The sequence below is a fragment of the Chelonoidis abingdonii genome, chromosome 7 (genome assembly GCF_003597395.2).
Source record: "Chelonoidis abingdonii isolate Lonesome George chromosome 7, CheloAbing_2.0, whole genome shotgun sequence".
Lineage (NCBI taxonomy): Eukaryota > Metazoa > Chordata > Testudines > Testudinidae > Chelonoidis > Chelonoidis abingdonii.
The window spans coordinates 10,629,178-10,646,388 of NC_133775.1; the positions used below are offsets into that span (position 1 = coordinate 10,629,178).

At 45.1% G+C, this 17,211-nt stretch overlaps 1 protein-coding gene across 2 annotated transcripts in view; it reads right to left on the minus strand.

The window, feature by feature from the left end:
• Window positions 1-17,211, minus strand: part of TTC39A (tetratricopeptide repeat domain 39A) — an 80,495-nt gene that overhangs the window by 29,840 nt on the left and 33,444 nt on the right. For both annotated transcript variants that reach the window (XM_032767336.1, XM_032767351.2), the window contains exons 4-7: window positions 15,515-15,591; window positions 10,731-10,798; window positions 3,193-3,257; window positions 2,092-2,191 (exon numbers count right to left, since the gene is read on the minus strand). In XM_032767336.1, coding sequence (XP_032623227.1) covers window positions 2,092-2,191; window positions 3,193-3,257; window positions 10,731-10,798; window positions 15,515-15,591 — 310 coding nt within the window. The remainder of the gene's footprint in view (window positions 1-2,091; window positions 2,192-3,192; window positions 3,258-10,730; window positions 10,799-15,514; window positions 15,592-17,211) is intronic.

Below are 17,211 nucleotides of genomic sequence, written 5' to 3' on the forward strand. Positions count from 1 at the left end.
AGGTGAGTAACCGTCTTTTTTAGTTTACATTCTTTCTTCTTATTGTTTTAATGGGAGTCGCGCTTATGCATTATGGGAGGGAGAAACACTAAAAGAACACACTAAAAGAGATGCTGCGGAAATACTCAGCTATACTTTAAGTAGTATGAGAACAATTCATGCATAATCAGATTGAGTCTGGTGTGACTCAGTTTCTAACTGATGATCGTCACAGTTTATGTAAAGTTTACATAAAGCTTTTCTGAGCATGGGGCTGAACTCACGCAGAATCAAAATCAGACCTGCACACGAACTATCTGGTACTCCTGCTTCTGGCCAGCTTAGAAATCATCTTTGCATCCTAAAGCATCTTTACAGACAAGGGGAGCAATACAGCACTGCTATTTATTCCTGTCCTTAGCTTGTTTCTCCATTAAGTGCCACCTGGTCATGTTGCTGCATACGATCCTGCCATCTAGTCAGTAGCCAGCCTCTATTTGCTGCTTTTGCATTATTTTCCTTGGCATCCTATCATCTGTTTCCCTTCTGCAGTGTTCCCACCATTGTAATCTTTTAGATTATAGCCAAACCCCTTGATCTAGATCCTTCTCTCCTTCTAACTTCGTTTGTCTTAAAATCACTCCCGTTCCAAAGAACTCTCTCTCTACTGTCTCCTGCCTTCTGATGTCTGTTACCCCAACCTAGAAGTGTTGCACCAAATATTATGGAACAACATGCTATGAATTAACTGAATCTAGCAGAAAAAAAATTCTGATTTCAACTCTGGGCAGACAGGGTTCGCTTAGACACTGTCTAGGAGAAGGAACATTCAGATTTCAAATCTGAGCAGTGGACTAGGGCGAAAGAGCTGATGCTTCTTCCTATCATCTCAGCTGGTTATGGCATTCCCAGGAGCTGGATAGGGGGGATTGGCCTATCAAGCCATTACATCCAAATCTTACTTGTTACTGTTTAAAAAAAATACTACCAGTAAAAGCATCCTCTCTCTCACAGCATACTGGTGCTTTCACTTCTGATGTGGGATGAAACCAAGACGTAGAAAAGTGCACAAAAATAATTAATCAGACACCTACATACCAGCCTCCCCTCACTGCCCACCTTGGCCCCTCCAAAGAAGTCAATTTAAGCTTATGCACTTTGAAAATTGTTCAGATTAGGTTCTGGTTAGTTCTTATTTTAGTCAAACTGATTTGCCATCCCTAGCTGGGAGAAGTGGCAGTGACTGGGGATGGTGCCTTTTGCCTTCAGGATTCCATATCAAAGGCAGTGTACTTCAGTTCAATCACAGAGGGGTCTCAGACAGATCTTCTGTAAGCTTTAGGTATCATAAACATGCAGGGAGCTCTAAGGTGAAGACTGAGCTGTGATCAGCTCTTTCCACAGTCGAACTACTGATCACAACTCAAGTTACTCAAGTGACCCAGCATGCTACTTTGTCCTGACCATGGTGGGTGCTAATATAGGCCCAAATCCTACAACGAACGTTGTACGGGCAGACGCTTGCACTCATGCAGAGACTCCTTGAAGTCAGGTGAGCTCCATGCAAATGCAGAGGAGTGCTTGCACACAGTGAACTCTAGGATTGTGGCCATAGCAGTTCATCTCGATTTCTCTTTTATGTGTAGTATGTTCATCCTTGATCTTTCTTAGGCTAGGTCTACACTTGGGGAGGCGGGGCAGGGGGAGGAGAGAGTCGACCTAAGATACACAACTTTTGCTATGCGATTTAGGTCGATTTACCTGGCCGTGAGGATGGCAGCAAGTCGACTGCTGCTGCTCCCCCGTCGACTCCACTTCCGCCTCTTGCACACAGTGGAGTTCTGGAGTCAACGGAAGAGCGATCGGGGACCGATAGATCAATCCCCAATAGATCGATCACTACCCACCAATCCAGCGGGTAATGTAGACATACCCTTAATCATGTTAATATCGGCAGATGCTGTAAATCAGCAGAGGGCCAGACGTGGCAAATACTTGCATTTCTAACTTCAAACGTGAGCGGTTCCATTAAACTCAGTAGAGCGCGGGTGTTTAAGTTAAGCATGTAAGTGTTTAAGTAGCTGGGCCTTAGTGAAGACTTCTTTTACATACCAGGTTGAAAGCTCCAACGCCAAGTTTTACACCTCCTTCAAAATGGAGATAGTTCTTTCCTTTAACATAGTTTGGAGACTGTATAAGACTGTCCAGTTCCCTAAGAATACAGAAGATAATATTACAGAATACATGGATAACCAGGTAAATACTTAGCCCAATTCAGTACAAAATATAACACTTATAGTCATAACTCTGAAGTCTCACCTAATCTACATAGATGAAAGTAGCCAGAAGCTATTGTTAACCATGGAAGTGGTAAAAGGGCTCATTTCTCTTTCCTATTCATTCGTACAGTAGAGAACAGCTTCCTTCCACATGTGTAAAACTTTAACAAACCAGGTGTCTAAGCAAGCATGCCATGACTGAACATGTGCTGGGCAAATTCTTTACCATGCAAACAAAAGGAATATACTGGGATTTATGTGTACGTGAACTAAGGAGAACATCTCTTCTATTTGCAAAAATGAAGAGATGTCAGCTTGGTAGACTTGCCTGGTCGTCTTTTGAAAGATGGACCTATGAACTTGCACTCTATATACCTTTTACTTTAACTTTCCATATACCTTTAACTTTTCTAGGAGAGCCGTCTGCACTTTTGCATGGCAGGATGATGCAGCATGTTACAGAGGACACACTGAGCTCTGTCAGTGACTTTGCTTTTGTTCTTATCTGCCTGGCTATTTTTTCCATAATTTAAAAGAAGTTATTCAGGCAGAAAGCAAAAGGCAGCATATGTGTAGAACAGTAGAGAGGAAACAAGTCGTCTGACAAGTTGAAAGCTACTCAAGATGTTTTTGTTTGATTGGTTTTCAGACAGAGAGGAGGTTGGATATAAACAGCATCTGTATGTGGATGTGGCTTGCTTGCTAGCCACCAATCAGTATTAAATCCATGTTCTCTAGGAGTGAACTGAGGGGGACCACATATCCCAATCTGCATGGGTTGGATTTTGAAGATAGTTATTATAGCTTACATAATGTGCCTAAGTAAATAAATAATAACAATGCTAATTCTGAGAGACACCCCCTCCCACCAGAGTCTTTTTACTGCAGAAGGGCAACTGGTATGATGATAATACAATAATTCAGGCCTACTTACCTATATGTCTGATAACTGTTCCTGACTTTGATGCCTCCTTTGATGAAACTAACCATGTTCTCATCCTGGTGGAAGGGAAACATTAGCACTGAGCAATTTAAAATGCATTTGCTTTCTGGAAATTAATAGATGTGAGTAAAACAATTTAAGATGAATCAGACAGGATGAATCTCTATGGAGCAGTAAATGGCTAAGACTTAGAATTTCTTTTCTCATTTTTGTTGTTTTTACTGTCCTCTAAAATATCATTTTTTTCATGCTTTCTGTGATTAGTTGCTTTAACTCTGAGCTGTGGATCTTTAGTCCACATTAACGACCACAGGGATAGAGCCATATTGTCCCTTGTTGCTGTTACCAAAAAGCAGCACCTATAGTACAGACACCTGTGGCTGTTTTAAAAGAATGCAAAGAGCTTTGAACCATTTGTCCTTCAGCACAGTTAAGATTCAGACATTCCCTGGCTCAGCACCAGCTACAAACAGCTGACTGCCTGCATAAGATCCCGCAGGATGCAATTTGAGTTTATGAAAAACACAAGGTACATTGGATGTGCTCTCTTTTTGCTACTGAGTGTTAATGGTAAGTGTGTAGCACAGCCATAAAAAGCGATGTAACAAATGCTCAGCTATTCCATTACAAAACATAAGAAACATGGAATCTGTGAGATAAAATATGTAGGGGCCTTTGAGCACGGCCGGCTCCAGGCACCAGCCAAGCAAGCTCGTGCTTGGGGTGGCAGATTCTAAGGGGCGGCATCTCATCCAATCCTAGGGTGGCACAGCCGCCTTTTTTTTTGGTTAGTCGCTCCAGCTGCCCTGCGCCCTGGTGGGTTTTTTTGTTTGATTGTTTGTTTTTTTTCCTTTTTGTTTAATCGACTACTTTCAGTGCGCCACTGTAGGGGGCGGTGACGCGGAGGAGGGGAGCGCCCTGCTGGGAGCGGGCTGCGTGCTCAGTCTGCCCCAGCCAATGCCAGGTCTGCAGCAAGCCCGGCAGCCCGCGTCCTTCCCTCCCTGCTGACTTTCAATTCACCTGCAAGTGGGAGAGGCGCGGAGCCCCCCCGGCAGGCGGCGCAGCGGGAGAGGCCGAGTGACGAGTGCCCTGGCTCAAGGAAGCCCTGGTCGCCCCTCTTCTCTTTCTCCCCCCAGCAGTGCAGGGAGTCCCACTAGCCAGAGTGCAGCCGCCACCCACCCAGAGGCTCACCAGCACGGCCGGGAGAAGCAGCTGCGAGCTGCCAAGTAAGTGGCACTGAACGTTTGCACCCTGGGTTTTTGGGTTTTTTGGTTCACTGCTCCGGCCTCCCTTCCCCCCGTTTTTTTTCGCTTGGGGCAGCAAAAAAGCCATAGCTGACCCTGCTTTGAGTTAAGAATTATGACTTGACAGATGAGAAACCGCCTGATCATTTTCTGTTAGTAGCTTCTTTCCTCATTCATCACTAATAGGCAATGCCCCCCACCTATGGGATGCGGAGGCAGGCCAGTGTTGCTGCAGGCTCCAGGACTAAGCCTTGCCCTTCAACTCAGGCCAGCAAAACAGTACCTCAAAAAGCTGAAGAAACACTCCAGGAATCGAATATTAGCATCCCCTTAGAGAAAAAAATTAATTTGTTACCAACTGTATACCAGTCATTTACCAGATTACACAGGTGGTCTGAATGAGGGGAGAAGCTGCTAACAGGAAGAAAATTATCAGGCAAGAAATTTTTCATTCTGCTGCACAGCTTCTCTCCACATTCATCATTAAGGGAAAATAACGAGCAGTGAATCAAAGAAGTGGTGGGGGAGGATAAGCAGAGTTGTAATTATTATAGTAGAATACTAGTCAGGAATGGAAATTATCTCCCCGTCCCACCTTTAAAAGCAATAATTTTGTAATTTAAAGAGCCAGTCCAGTAGGGAACCTTCCTACCAAAGGATGTCTCTGCACAGGAATGGAAACTTATTTTGCAAAACTTCCTCAGGTGAAGCTCATGCACTTTGGCGGATTCCTACTCCATAAATAGTTTTCTAGATGCTTAGTATGCCAACTGCTGCAGGGTTATATCTTGTCTGCTGCAACTTTGAGGTCTGAAGGCAGTGAATTTTGGAGGGAATGAGATGAACTGTGTGTGTGTCCTCAATATAGTTGAGATATATCTTTAGAATGCTAGGAATGCCCATTTATGTCTCAGCCTTCCAAAGGATTGGAATAAAAAGGTGGGAGAGCTATTTCCCAGGAACTGCAGAGAGAAGAATTTACATTGAACTGAAAAGTTTCTGGAGCTATAGTATTTTTTTCATGACAATAGCAGCGTGGCTCCTGTATAGATAGAGAAACTAATTCCAAAACCTGTCTTTCGGAGGCAATGGTGATTGGAAAAGCCAGACACGGGTTTGTCTAATCTGTCGCCCTGATTAATCTTGACATCGGATGCTCAGGTGGGGAGTCCTATGTGCCTTTCTAAAGAATGTCTCTAGTGCTGGTTCCCACTTTTCTACAGTGCTTGGTTGTGTAGGACTCCCATCAACCATTCTGGAGAAACTCTAGGGTAGCTGATATCAACAGAATTGTATAGCTGTCTTGCTCGGCTCATCGCCAGTGAGGCCTCAGCTGGAGTACTGAATCTAATTCTGGGTGCCACACTTTAGAAAAGATGTGGACAAATTTGAGAGAGTCCAGAGGACAGCAACAACAATGATACAAGGTTTAGAAAACCTGACCTATGAGGAAAGGTAAATAAACTAGACGTTTAGTCCTGAGAAAAGACGACTGAGCGGGGACCTGGTAATAGTTTTCAAATATGTTAAGGGCTGCTACAAAGAGGACACCAATCAATTATTCTCTATATCCAGTGAAAATAGGACTGTAGGGGTAGGTAAGCTCTGGAATATTCTTCCAAGGGAGACTGTAGAATCCCCATCATCGGAGGTTTTGAAGTACAGGTTGGACAAACACCTGTCAGGGATCGTCTAGTTTTACTTGGTCCGGCCTCAGTACAGGGGGCTCGACTTGATGACCTTTCGAGGTCCCTTCCATCCCTACAGTTCTATGATTATTATTTGTATTATGATAACATCTGGGCCTGGGCCCGGGCCCAACTGTGCTGGGCACTGTACAAAAAAGACAGTCTGTTTCCCTAAAATGCTTTCTGTTCCCCTCACACCAGAAATGTACTGTGACCAGATCAAGGAGTGAAATTTCCTGGCTGAGTTCTCTCTTGATATCAACATTTCTCAGTGAGGCTAATGGAAAAATCCCTGCTGAATTACACTCTCTCTTCCAATGCCCAGGCTGTAATTGCAGGTGGTCCAGGTCTGGATGAAGGAGTCCCTGCTTAAAGAGACATGGTGTTTTCAGCAGGTGCAATGGAGGTCACTGGGCTGTCTATCAAGTTCAGAGTGCCTCTGGGTCATTGGAGGACTACAGAGAGACCCTTTCCCTCTTTTCTGTATTCTTTATGCGACCTGTCTTGAAAGGTAGCAGATTCTTCTCTGTCCGGGATATTATTTCCATTGCCACAGAGAAGCTCTGACCCCTGGCTACTCCTTATTTTTGAAAGGGATATAGACACTGATGCTTCAGTCATTAAAATTTACATGGGAGGTAGCAGGAAACTTCTCCTATGAGCACCATAATTGTCTACAATGTGGTTTCTTGCATCCTCTTTTGAATCAGCTGGTTCTGGCCACAATTATAGATGAGATACTGGACTAAATGGACCACTGGTCTGAACTATGCAGTCATGTGTATATGTTTCCATTCTGACAACACTGTCAGTGGTATATCTATGTGAATTAAATGAATGTGGATTCTAAATTTTTGACAATTTGTCATCCATGTATGCACTCCACCTTGAGAGACTTGCTTGAGCATGTTGGTTGTACTTACCTGCCCATAAATGGACTTTCGAAGGTGATCTGAGAAGGGCATCTAATTTTGTATTGTACCTGGTAAATGGTTCCATGTCCTTAAAGAAATATCTGGAGGGTGCATTTTGAAAAATCTCATTCAGAGATGGAGCCAGTACTTGGCACCAGCAATCCTACTTGTAGGAGATAATTGGCTAGAGATAACCACTGCCAGGAAATGAATGATACAATGATGTTTTGGATCTTTGCAAATCTTTACCATGGTAGGAAAATTATGGCCAGAGCCAAGTAGTTTTGACCCATGGGTGAGAATTCTCTGCATTGGATTCAAAAAGTTCTCGATTTTTGAACCACCGGTGGCTATGTATCCTTTCCAGCAGCTGGCATATTATGAATTGGTCCATTTCTCTCGACAGGGTACCCACCAATTGGCATGTTGTCCATAAATAGGTATGGAGCCTTCCACAGGGGAGTAGAGATTTCAGGAGGCGGTCAAGCCCCACAGGTCTCTCCAACTCAAAGCTCATGTTCTGGCAGCACAAGAGTCAACGGGGTATACCAGGCCCACTGAGGCTCCTCAGAAGCTGCCTATAACAACTCAAACACTTGGCTCTGTGTTTGCTGCTGCAGTGAAAGGCACAGAAAGCTCACTTCAGAGGCGCTGTACCAGAGAAACCAGAGGGTGAGAGTGTCTGTACTCCAGATATTCTTCACCTCAGGAGAGGGAAAGAGGAGCTAGATGCTGAAATGAAGTCACTACTACACAAAAATAAATAGAAATTAAAGTTAGAAAACAAAATGGCCAGAAGAAACTGAACTGCCAACTTGGTCTGCTGCTGGGGCAGAAAATCTGGTAGCCTGCGCTGAAGGGTAGGGCTTAGTCCCAGAGCCTCCTTCAACAACACTGAACCACCTGCAGATTCCACACTGAGGGGCATTATCCATTAGTAATGGATGAGAGAGAAGCTGTGCATTATACATGAGAATGTCACTTCTGGTATGATAACATGTCCCTAGAGAGTTTAATCCAAATCATGGTGCAGCAAATGCTTACAGAACAACGTGACCCTGTTTACTTTTGTTCCATAGAGCAAATGTTTATTTCCATCATTCAACTGGAGCGTTCCACAGGACATCATATATACTAGTTTAAAGGCTGCTTTCTGTTTAGTGACTGGGGGAAGGTTTCAGAAACAGGACATTTACTTCAGTTTCACCCCAGGAATTCAGAAAGGTCACATTTGCTAAGTATGAAAAGAATCAAAGCTCTAGAAACCAGCATTTCTAATATCTCCCAATACAAACCTTCATAGGGTTGCCAGGTGTCCAGTTTTCGACTGGAATACCTGGTTGAAAAGGGACCCTGGCGGCTCCAGTCAGCACTGCACACTGGGCCATTAAAAGTCCAGTCGATGCGGGATGGCAGGCTCCCTACCTGGCTCTGTGTGGCTCCCTGGAAGCGATGACCTGACCCTCCTGCTCCTAGGTGGAGGAACAGCCACGGGGCTCCATACGCTGCCCCGGCCCTGAGTGCTGGCTCCACAGTTCCCATTGGCTGGGAATCTTGACTGCCCCCTCCTGAGACCCCACCCACCCTAACTGCCCCCCTAGGACCCTGCCCCTAACTGTCCCCGCCACCGCCCCTCCCGCAGCAGGCTCAAGGCCCCGCGGTCTGGCGGCTCACTCTCCTGGGAGCTGCAGAACCCGAGCGTGGCGAGGGGGGAGCCCGGGGGTGCGCCTGTGGCTGCTCTGGAGTTCCAGCCACTGGCCCCGCTCAGCCTCCTGCCAGCCAGGGGTTCTGTTCACTCAGCTGGCAGCACAGTGGCCGGGACCCCGGTTGGCAGCTGCGTGCCAGGCAAAATCAGCTCGCATGCCAAAGGTGGCACGCATGCTGTAGGTTGCCGACCCCTGATCTAAAGTAACCACTTTAAAAACTCTTAGTAAGTATAAGAGGTAAAGCACTTTCATTTAAGTTTTAAAACTAGTTTTAAAAGCGCTTGAGCATTGTCAGTGTAGACTAGCCCTGAGTCAGGAATAGAAATTAAGAACTGCAACTCTCATTCCCACCTGCTTTGACCACAGACTGAAGTTCAGCGGACAGCTGCTGCTGTTAGCTCACGTGGCAAGCCCAGCTTTTATACTCTAAACAGAAGATATCAAAAGCTATGCGAGAAAGAGAGAGGCAATGCTTTTTCTCCCATAACACAAATCAGCACTGACTAGTAACAACAATCAGTGGAATGTCCAGAGGTAACAGCCCTTCAACAACAACAACGAACAATCTTGTTAGAACAGCAAAGAATCTGTGGCACCTTATAGACTAACAGACGTATTGGAGCATGAGCTGTCATAGGTGAATACCCACTTCGTCAGATGCATGTAGTGGAAATTTCCAGAGGCAGGTATAAATATGCAAGCAAGAAGCAGGCTAGAGATAACAAGGTTAGTTCAATCAGGGAGGATGAGGCCCTCTTCTAGCAGTCGAGATGTGAACACCAAGGGAGGAGAAACTGCTTTTGTAGTTGGCAAGCCATTCACAGTCTGTTTAATCCAGAACTGATGGTGTCAAATCTGCAGATGAACTGAAGCTCAGCAGTTTCTCTTTGAAGCTGGTCCTGAAGTTTTTTTGCTGCAGGATGGCCACCTTAAGGTCTGCTATAGTGTGTCCAGGGAGGCTGAAGTGGTCTCCTACAGGTTTTTGTATATTGCCATTCCTAATATCTGATTTGTGTCCATTTATCCTTTTATGTAGGGACTGTCCAGTTTGGCTGAGGTACATAGCAGAGGGGCATTGCTGGCATATGATCGCGTATATTACATCGGTGGACGTACAGGTGAATGAACCAGTGATGGTGTGGCTGATCTGGTTAGGTCCTGTGATGGTGTTGCTGATGTAGATACGTGGGCAGAGTTGGCATTGAGGTTAAAGTAGATTCATTACTTTGATTACTCACTGGATTTTGGGGGAAGCAGAGGAACAAGTTCCCCCTGCATGCTACTGCTCCAATGACCTTTGTTTCTCTTCCATGCTATCCCACCCCCAATTCATACACTTGCCACACTTACTGAAGTGACCTTCCACCCAGCCAAAGAATGTGAGGACAACTCCTTTCCAAGTACATCAACATCACTCCTACGTCATGCAGAGGGGGTACTAGAGAGAGCTGCAAGGTGTTCCCTCCACACGGACTGCAGCTGCCTCCATAGAACTCTGAGAGCAAGAAGTAAGGCCCACATCTTAGGCACCTAATTCCTACTAATTTCAATGCAAGTTAGGTGCCTAAATACCCTGAAGCAGGTTCTCAAACTGGGGGTCAGGACCCCTCAGGGGGTCGGGAGCTTATTACATGGGGGAGTTCGCAAGCTGTCAGCCTCCATCCCAAACCCAGCTTTGCCTCCTGCATTTATAATGGTGTTAAATATATAAAAAGGTGTTTTTAATTTATTAAGGAGGGGTCGCACTCAGAGGCTTGCCCTGTGAAAGGGGTCACCAGTACAATAGTTTGAGAACCACGGGAGGATGTGGGCCCAGAGACTTGGTCCAGTAAACTGGACCTGGGTCACTTGCATGGGTATATGAAAATGTGCACTTTAATATCCCACATAAAGATTTCCATCTGTATACAACTAATTTCCAAAATCTCCTGTTTCCCTCCTGCTTTCAAGAAACAGCCATAATGGGTGGTACTGTACCTGCAGGAATGTGAGAGCTGCTCTCTGAAGCAAGCATTCAGCGTAGCAAATTTCTGCATGAATTTCCTCTAGTGTGAAAGGGTGAGGGTGGGAGAGGAAAAAGACACAATCAGACAACAGATGAATTAAAGAAGTAGTATTATACCCCCCAAATAGGAAAACAGAATACAATAAATGCAAAGGCTGAGAAAACCTCAAAAAGAAAATCTGATCAGAGTTTGTTTCTTCCAGGTTGTTGAATTAACCCCAAGTGATAGTGACGCAAAATTGTTACCAAGTGGCTGCTCAGTGGGGGTCTCAGGCCAGATCTTGGCAGAGAGGGGTCTAGAATGCAATGGCTGCCACCAGAAATTGTAGCAGTCTCAGCAGAGAAATAAGGATGAAGGCTCTGTTCAATAAAGCAAGTACTTAAATTTTAAGCATATAAATCATCCCATCCCTACCCACCAAGGCATTTAAATTAAAGTGCTATACTGCATAGAGAAGGGATAAGTCACATACTGAAGGTCAAGCATGCATTTAAGTCAGGGGTTCTCAAACTGGGGGTTGGGACCCCTCAGGGGGTCGCGAGCTATCAGCCTCCATCCCAAACCCCACTCTGCCTCCAGCATTTATAATGGTGTTAAATATATAAAAAAGTATTTTTAATTCATTGGGGGGGGGGGTCTCACTCCAAGGCTTGCTATGTGAAAGGGGTCCCAGTACAAAAGTTTGAGAACCACTGATTTAAGTGCTTTGCTGAACAGGGCCCCAAATGGGCAAGGAGACCAATCTATTGTCTCACCCTAGAAGAGTTACCTCCGGGTCAAGGAGAGGCACTTTGGTAAAATGGCATAAGCCAGTTTGCTTTGCCCCACCTGAATTCCAATCCTGGTTGTGACACTCCTGTACTGAACATGGAATATGTTTGTACGATTTATGAACTCTGTATGAGATTATGAACCCTGTGTGTCTATGTCAGGCTGCACACGGAATATGCAGCCTTTTGCCGTCTCCGTGGTGTTTGCCTCCATGTTGAGTTGAAAATTCCAAAGGCTGGTACCAAAAGGACCACAATAGAAGATACCCATTCATTGGAAATCTATTCACATTAGACAAAAGAATGATCCTTGCCCAGTAAAACTAGTTTAGCAGAGGACAAGTCACTTGGGCATCAACGTCATCAGACAGGAGTTTGTGCTCATTTGGGGAACTGGCAAAGGTGTCACCTGACACAGGGCACTGGAGGCTTTTAAAAGGGTAGAGGCTAGTATGCTTAGTGGCCAGCCACGTTCTCCAGTTCATGAGGGAGCAACCACTCACCCATGTAACAGCCTGCATGAGGCAGGGGACACCCTCCCTGCCTGCCTTCCTAGAGCCACAGCTCCCAAGGGAAAGGTGAAATAGAAAGTGAGGGATATTGCAGTTTCAGACGTTTATTATTTTATATGATCTGTGCTTGCCCATGCTTTACATGATTAAGGATAAAAGAGCATAAAGGTGTTAGACTTGGCAAAGTGCAGGTGTTGAGTGCTTCATATCCACTGCGTGCCTCTAAGGGAATTAAACTATAAATGAGAAGCTTCACATCTCTGGGGAGTAGTTCTGGGGGAGGGGTGTGTTTAAGTCTTGGGGAGTCTGATGGGTCAGCACTGAACTCAGAGGGGCTAAGCAGCTGGACAGCAGGTTCTGACACTCGGAGGTGGTGCCAGATAGAAGATCAGCACCCTGAGTATGCGCCTGGGGCAATGGTCCCCAATGCAGTGCTTGCAGGCGCCATGGAGCCCACCAGGGTATCTATGTGCACCTGCGTACTGTCCAGTGGACGAGCATCCACCGAAATGCCGCCAAGAAGCAGCGTCATCCAGAGGCATCACCGCCAAAATGCCACTGATTTTTGGCAGCATTTCAGCAGCGACGCCTACTGACATTGCTGCTTCTCGACGGCATTTCAGCGGATGCTCGTCCACCGGCCACGGTCTTTGGTGGCTCGTTGTCCAGCGCCCACCAGACAAAAAAGGTTGGGGACCACTGGCTTAGGGACTCAGAGTGGGGCAGTGGCTAGACTCCATTCAGGCTCCAAGAGCTTGAAATACCCAGCCATCCAGCACAGCAGAGGTTTGGATTCCCCTCCCCAGGCACCGCTCTTATGTTTTTTGCCGCCCCAAGCATGGCAGGCAGGCAGCTTTCGGTGGTGCACCTGCAGGCGGTCCACTGGTCACAAGGATTCGGGAGCGCACCTGCAGGAGGTCCGCCGGTGCCGCACCATTGGCGTCCCCACTGGCAAATTGCCACCAAAGCCGCAGGACCAGCAGACCTCCCGCAGGCATGCTGCCAAAAGCCGCCTGCCTGCTGCCCTCACAGCAACCGGCAGGCCACCCCCCGCAGCTTGCCATGCTCGTGCCTGGAGCCACCCCTGCCCCTCCCAGCAGTCCTAGCGGGTGGCCAAGAAGGGGCACTCACTAAAATCTGAGACAACCAGTCTTCGATGGATCATTTCGTTTCTGTGCCTCCGCTTCCCACTCTGTATAATGAGGATAATGACACAAACTTGCCTCACGGGGGCGTTGTGAGAAGTGGTTAATGTTAATACAGTGCTTTGAGAACAAAGTGCTATAACTGCTAACCACTATTGCTGTGAGGGCACAGCAGCAGCAAACATGAGCCAGCAAGACAGCAACACAAAGACAGAGGCTGCAAACACATCATATCCTCTGTCCTTTTCTCTCTGGGCCAGAGGAGGCAAGACACTTCATTTGGGGGTGGAGGGGTGTGTGTGTGAAAGGATAAAGAAGAAGGAGCTGAGGAAGAGGTGTGTGAACCACTCCTAGGTACTTCCTTCTGTTCAGGGCCGTCATCCTGAGCACCAACTTCCGGGGCGCCAGATCAATAGATAGGGGCGGGAAGAGACCACGTCACTCAGCAATTTTGTTTTGGAGGGTTTCATTTGTTTTGTTTTTTTCCCCCACTCGGCTGCTTGTGGGGCAGCCAAAAACATTTTCCGTCCTGAGGTGCAAAGCACAGAGGCCAGCCCTGCATCAATCAACAGATTAGCAGAGTGGCATTAATGGGGATCTTGAGGGAAGAGCTTTATTTTGTGCCCCTCTCACCCTAGGCTGGAGGCTCTAACGATGCACAACAGCAACTGGACAGAGGATGGTCACACAAGATAAAAACAGCAGTGGCTCCAGAATGAACATGTGGGTGGTGCCCACTTCAATCTCTTGAACTAACCCCCCAGCAAATAGAATTAATAGAAAGAAAGAAAATACCACATCTGAATGCTGGGGAACTGGATCTTATACAAGGGCCCAAAGATCTGAAATGCTGGTTTAGTTTTTGGAACTGGATCACTGAATACTATAATCTTACTTTAATCGAATGCATGGTCCAACATACCTAGCTCTACATTTAACATGGGCTTGTGTTATGTAGTCCAACCCACGGCTGAGTCTCCCCACTGTATTTCCTTCAGAAATCACGTTCAGCTTGTTTTATGCAGTATTACAATGTTGACAACTCTTTAGATTTTATTCATGAGTCCTGTGATATTTGGTGCAGGGATTTTAAGCCCAGCCTCCTGGAGTCATGTGGGAATATCAGGGGGTTTTTGTGTCTTTTTCATTAAGTTTCTAGCTCTTGTGATTATAGAGAAAAGTCTGAAAACTTGATCTGAGGGCACTCTAAAGGCTCAGACACCAGGAGACAAATAAGAATCCCAATATTAATATTCTTCAGTAAATTTCATTATTTTTATGCCCATTTCATGATTTTTTGATACTTAACTCATGATTTTTACACATGCAGGGCTGGCAATACTGTAATTACTTTCCACCTCCCATCCTTAAGAGTCAATTCTTCTGATAGTCATGAGATCCCGTTCAGCAAATTATTAGCAAGTTAAACTATTTTGCAATGGTCTGTCTATACTAACAAATACACACACTCTTGCTTCCATGACCAAATACAATCCAAGCGATGGACAAGATCATGAGACAAAAATAATTTAGTATTATTTCCCTCCTAGATGTTGGGCAATAGCGCTAAGCTTTTTAATCACATGACCCTATCTCATTTAGTCCCATTGTGTGTACTCCCTTGGTGAGTTATGATAGTGTACTGTGTACACGCACATTCAGTTTTTATTGTCAAGGAAATGACCATTTTTTAATAAAGAGACATCTAATAGAGCATTACATAACCATTTAAATTTAATTACACAGTTCCATGGACTGAGTTTCCCAGATGCAAACAAAGCTAGAACTTGTACATCCCTGTGTGGAATTGGAATTACACTGTGTAATGAAACTGATGTCAGAGAACCAGCGCCTAGTGAGATTAGCAAATTTCAGATTTTATACATTTTCAGTAAATGCATTCATAGGAGCAAACAGCCTCTCCTGGTCCCAAAAGAGCAGAAACCTCTGCCCACCACTAAACCTCTCCAAGATTCATTCTGCACTATGCATATAAGAAAAGACTGTCTTTGCAGCATGTCTGGAGGTTAACAGGCTCAAGCAGAAGCTTTGAGGGTCCCTCTCAATTAAATCAAGGCTGTTTCGGTTCAAGAGTCTCCACTGATTCCCACTTTGGCAATATCACACAGAGAGGCAATTTCTCCCAAAGGTGACACCCAACATCTTGAATTCCATCCAAAAGTCTACAGGCATCCAGTGGCAAGTGTCTGAAAAGATCCCAAACAACACCCACTATCACCACTGAATCTGTAAAGTTAGCCCTGAATATTCCCATCAGTGAAAGGCACAGAAAAAGAATACCATTACATGAGCCAGATGGAACCTTACCTTCAGTAAAGTGTTCGAGATTTTGTCTATGCACAAGGTTGTTAAAGGAATCAGCTACAGTCAATTTCTTCCTAAACCTAATGGGAAAGAAAAACAAGTCTGGTCATTCTGAACAAGGGGAATCATTGAAAAACTATACCGTTTATCTGGCTTTCCATACTGCCACAAACACACATCCACTCCAGCTTGCACCCACCCACTGTTATCTCACCTTTTATGTTTAAATTGCACCAGAATTGCGGTGCAACGAAACAGAACAGGTAGAAAATGCTGCTAAAGATCCATCTCCCAGAGCATTCTGAGCTCACTGTGCTCCTAGTCTTCTTATTACTTACTTTGCCTCAGTCTTTAATGAGGCTGAGGAGCTTAGGGATAATGGCACGACAAATGGGAATGAGGATATGGAGGCAGATATTACCACATTGGAGGAAGAAGCCAAACTCGAACAGCTTAATGGGACTAAATTGGGGGGGCCCAAATAATCTTCATCCAAGAATATTAAAGGAACTGGCACATGAAATTGCAAGCCCATTAGCCAGAATTTTTAATTAATCTGTAAACTCAGGGTTGTAGCAGATAACTGGAGAATTGCTAACATAGTTCCTATTTTTAAGAAAGGACAAAAAGGTGATCTGGGTAACTACAGGCCTATTAATTTGACATCTGTAGTATACAAGGTCTTGGAAAAAATTTTGAAGGAGAAAGTAGTTAAGGACATTGAGGTCAATGAGAATTGGGACAAAATACAACATGGTTTTACAAAAGGTAGATCATGCCAAACCAATCTGATCTCCTTCTTTGAGAAGGTAACAGATTTTTTAGATACAAGAAATGCAGTGGATCATATACCTTGATTTCAGTTAAGTTATCTGATCTGGTTCCACAGGGAAATTATTAATTAAATTTGGAAAAGTGGGGATCAATATGAAAATGAAAGTGATAAGGAAACTGGTTACATGGGAGACTACATACGGGTCGTACTGAAAGGTGAACTGTCAGGCTGGAAGGAGGTTACTAGTGGAGTTCCTCAGGGATCAGTTTTGGGACATCTTATTTATTTTTTATTACTGACTTGGCAAACAAAAACTGGGAGGTGCTAATAAAGTATTGCGGAGATGACCAAAGCTGGAAGTATTGCTGATACAGAGAAGGACCGGATATCACACAGGAAAGATGCTGATGACCTCTGTAAACTGGCGGGTAATAAGTAATAGGATGAAATTTAACGAGTAGAAAAGGCAAGGTCCATGCATTTAGGGATTTAATAACAAGATTTTGTTATAAGCTGGGGGCTCATCAGTTTGAAGTAACACAGAGGAGAGAGGACCTTTGGGTATTGTTTGATCATAGATGATATTGAGCGCAATGTGATTATGGTCCCTTTGAAAAAAGCTAACGCAGTCTGGGATACCATCAGGTGAGGTGTTTCGTGTACGAGATAAGGAGGTGTTAGTAACAGTTTACAAGGCACTGGTGAGACTCATCTAAGTTATGTTTGCAGTTCTGGTTTCTCCCCATGTTTAGAGGGGATGGAATTCAATGGGACATGGTACAGAGAAGGCTACTAGGGCTACGTCTTCAACTACCGTGCCGTATTTGGCGGGTGGCAATCGATTCGTCGGGGATCGATATATCGCGTCCATCTAAGACGTGATATATTGAATCCCTGATGAGCTCCTATAGATCCCGGAACTCCA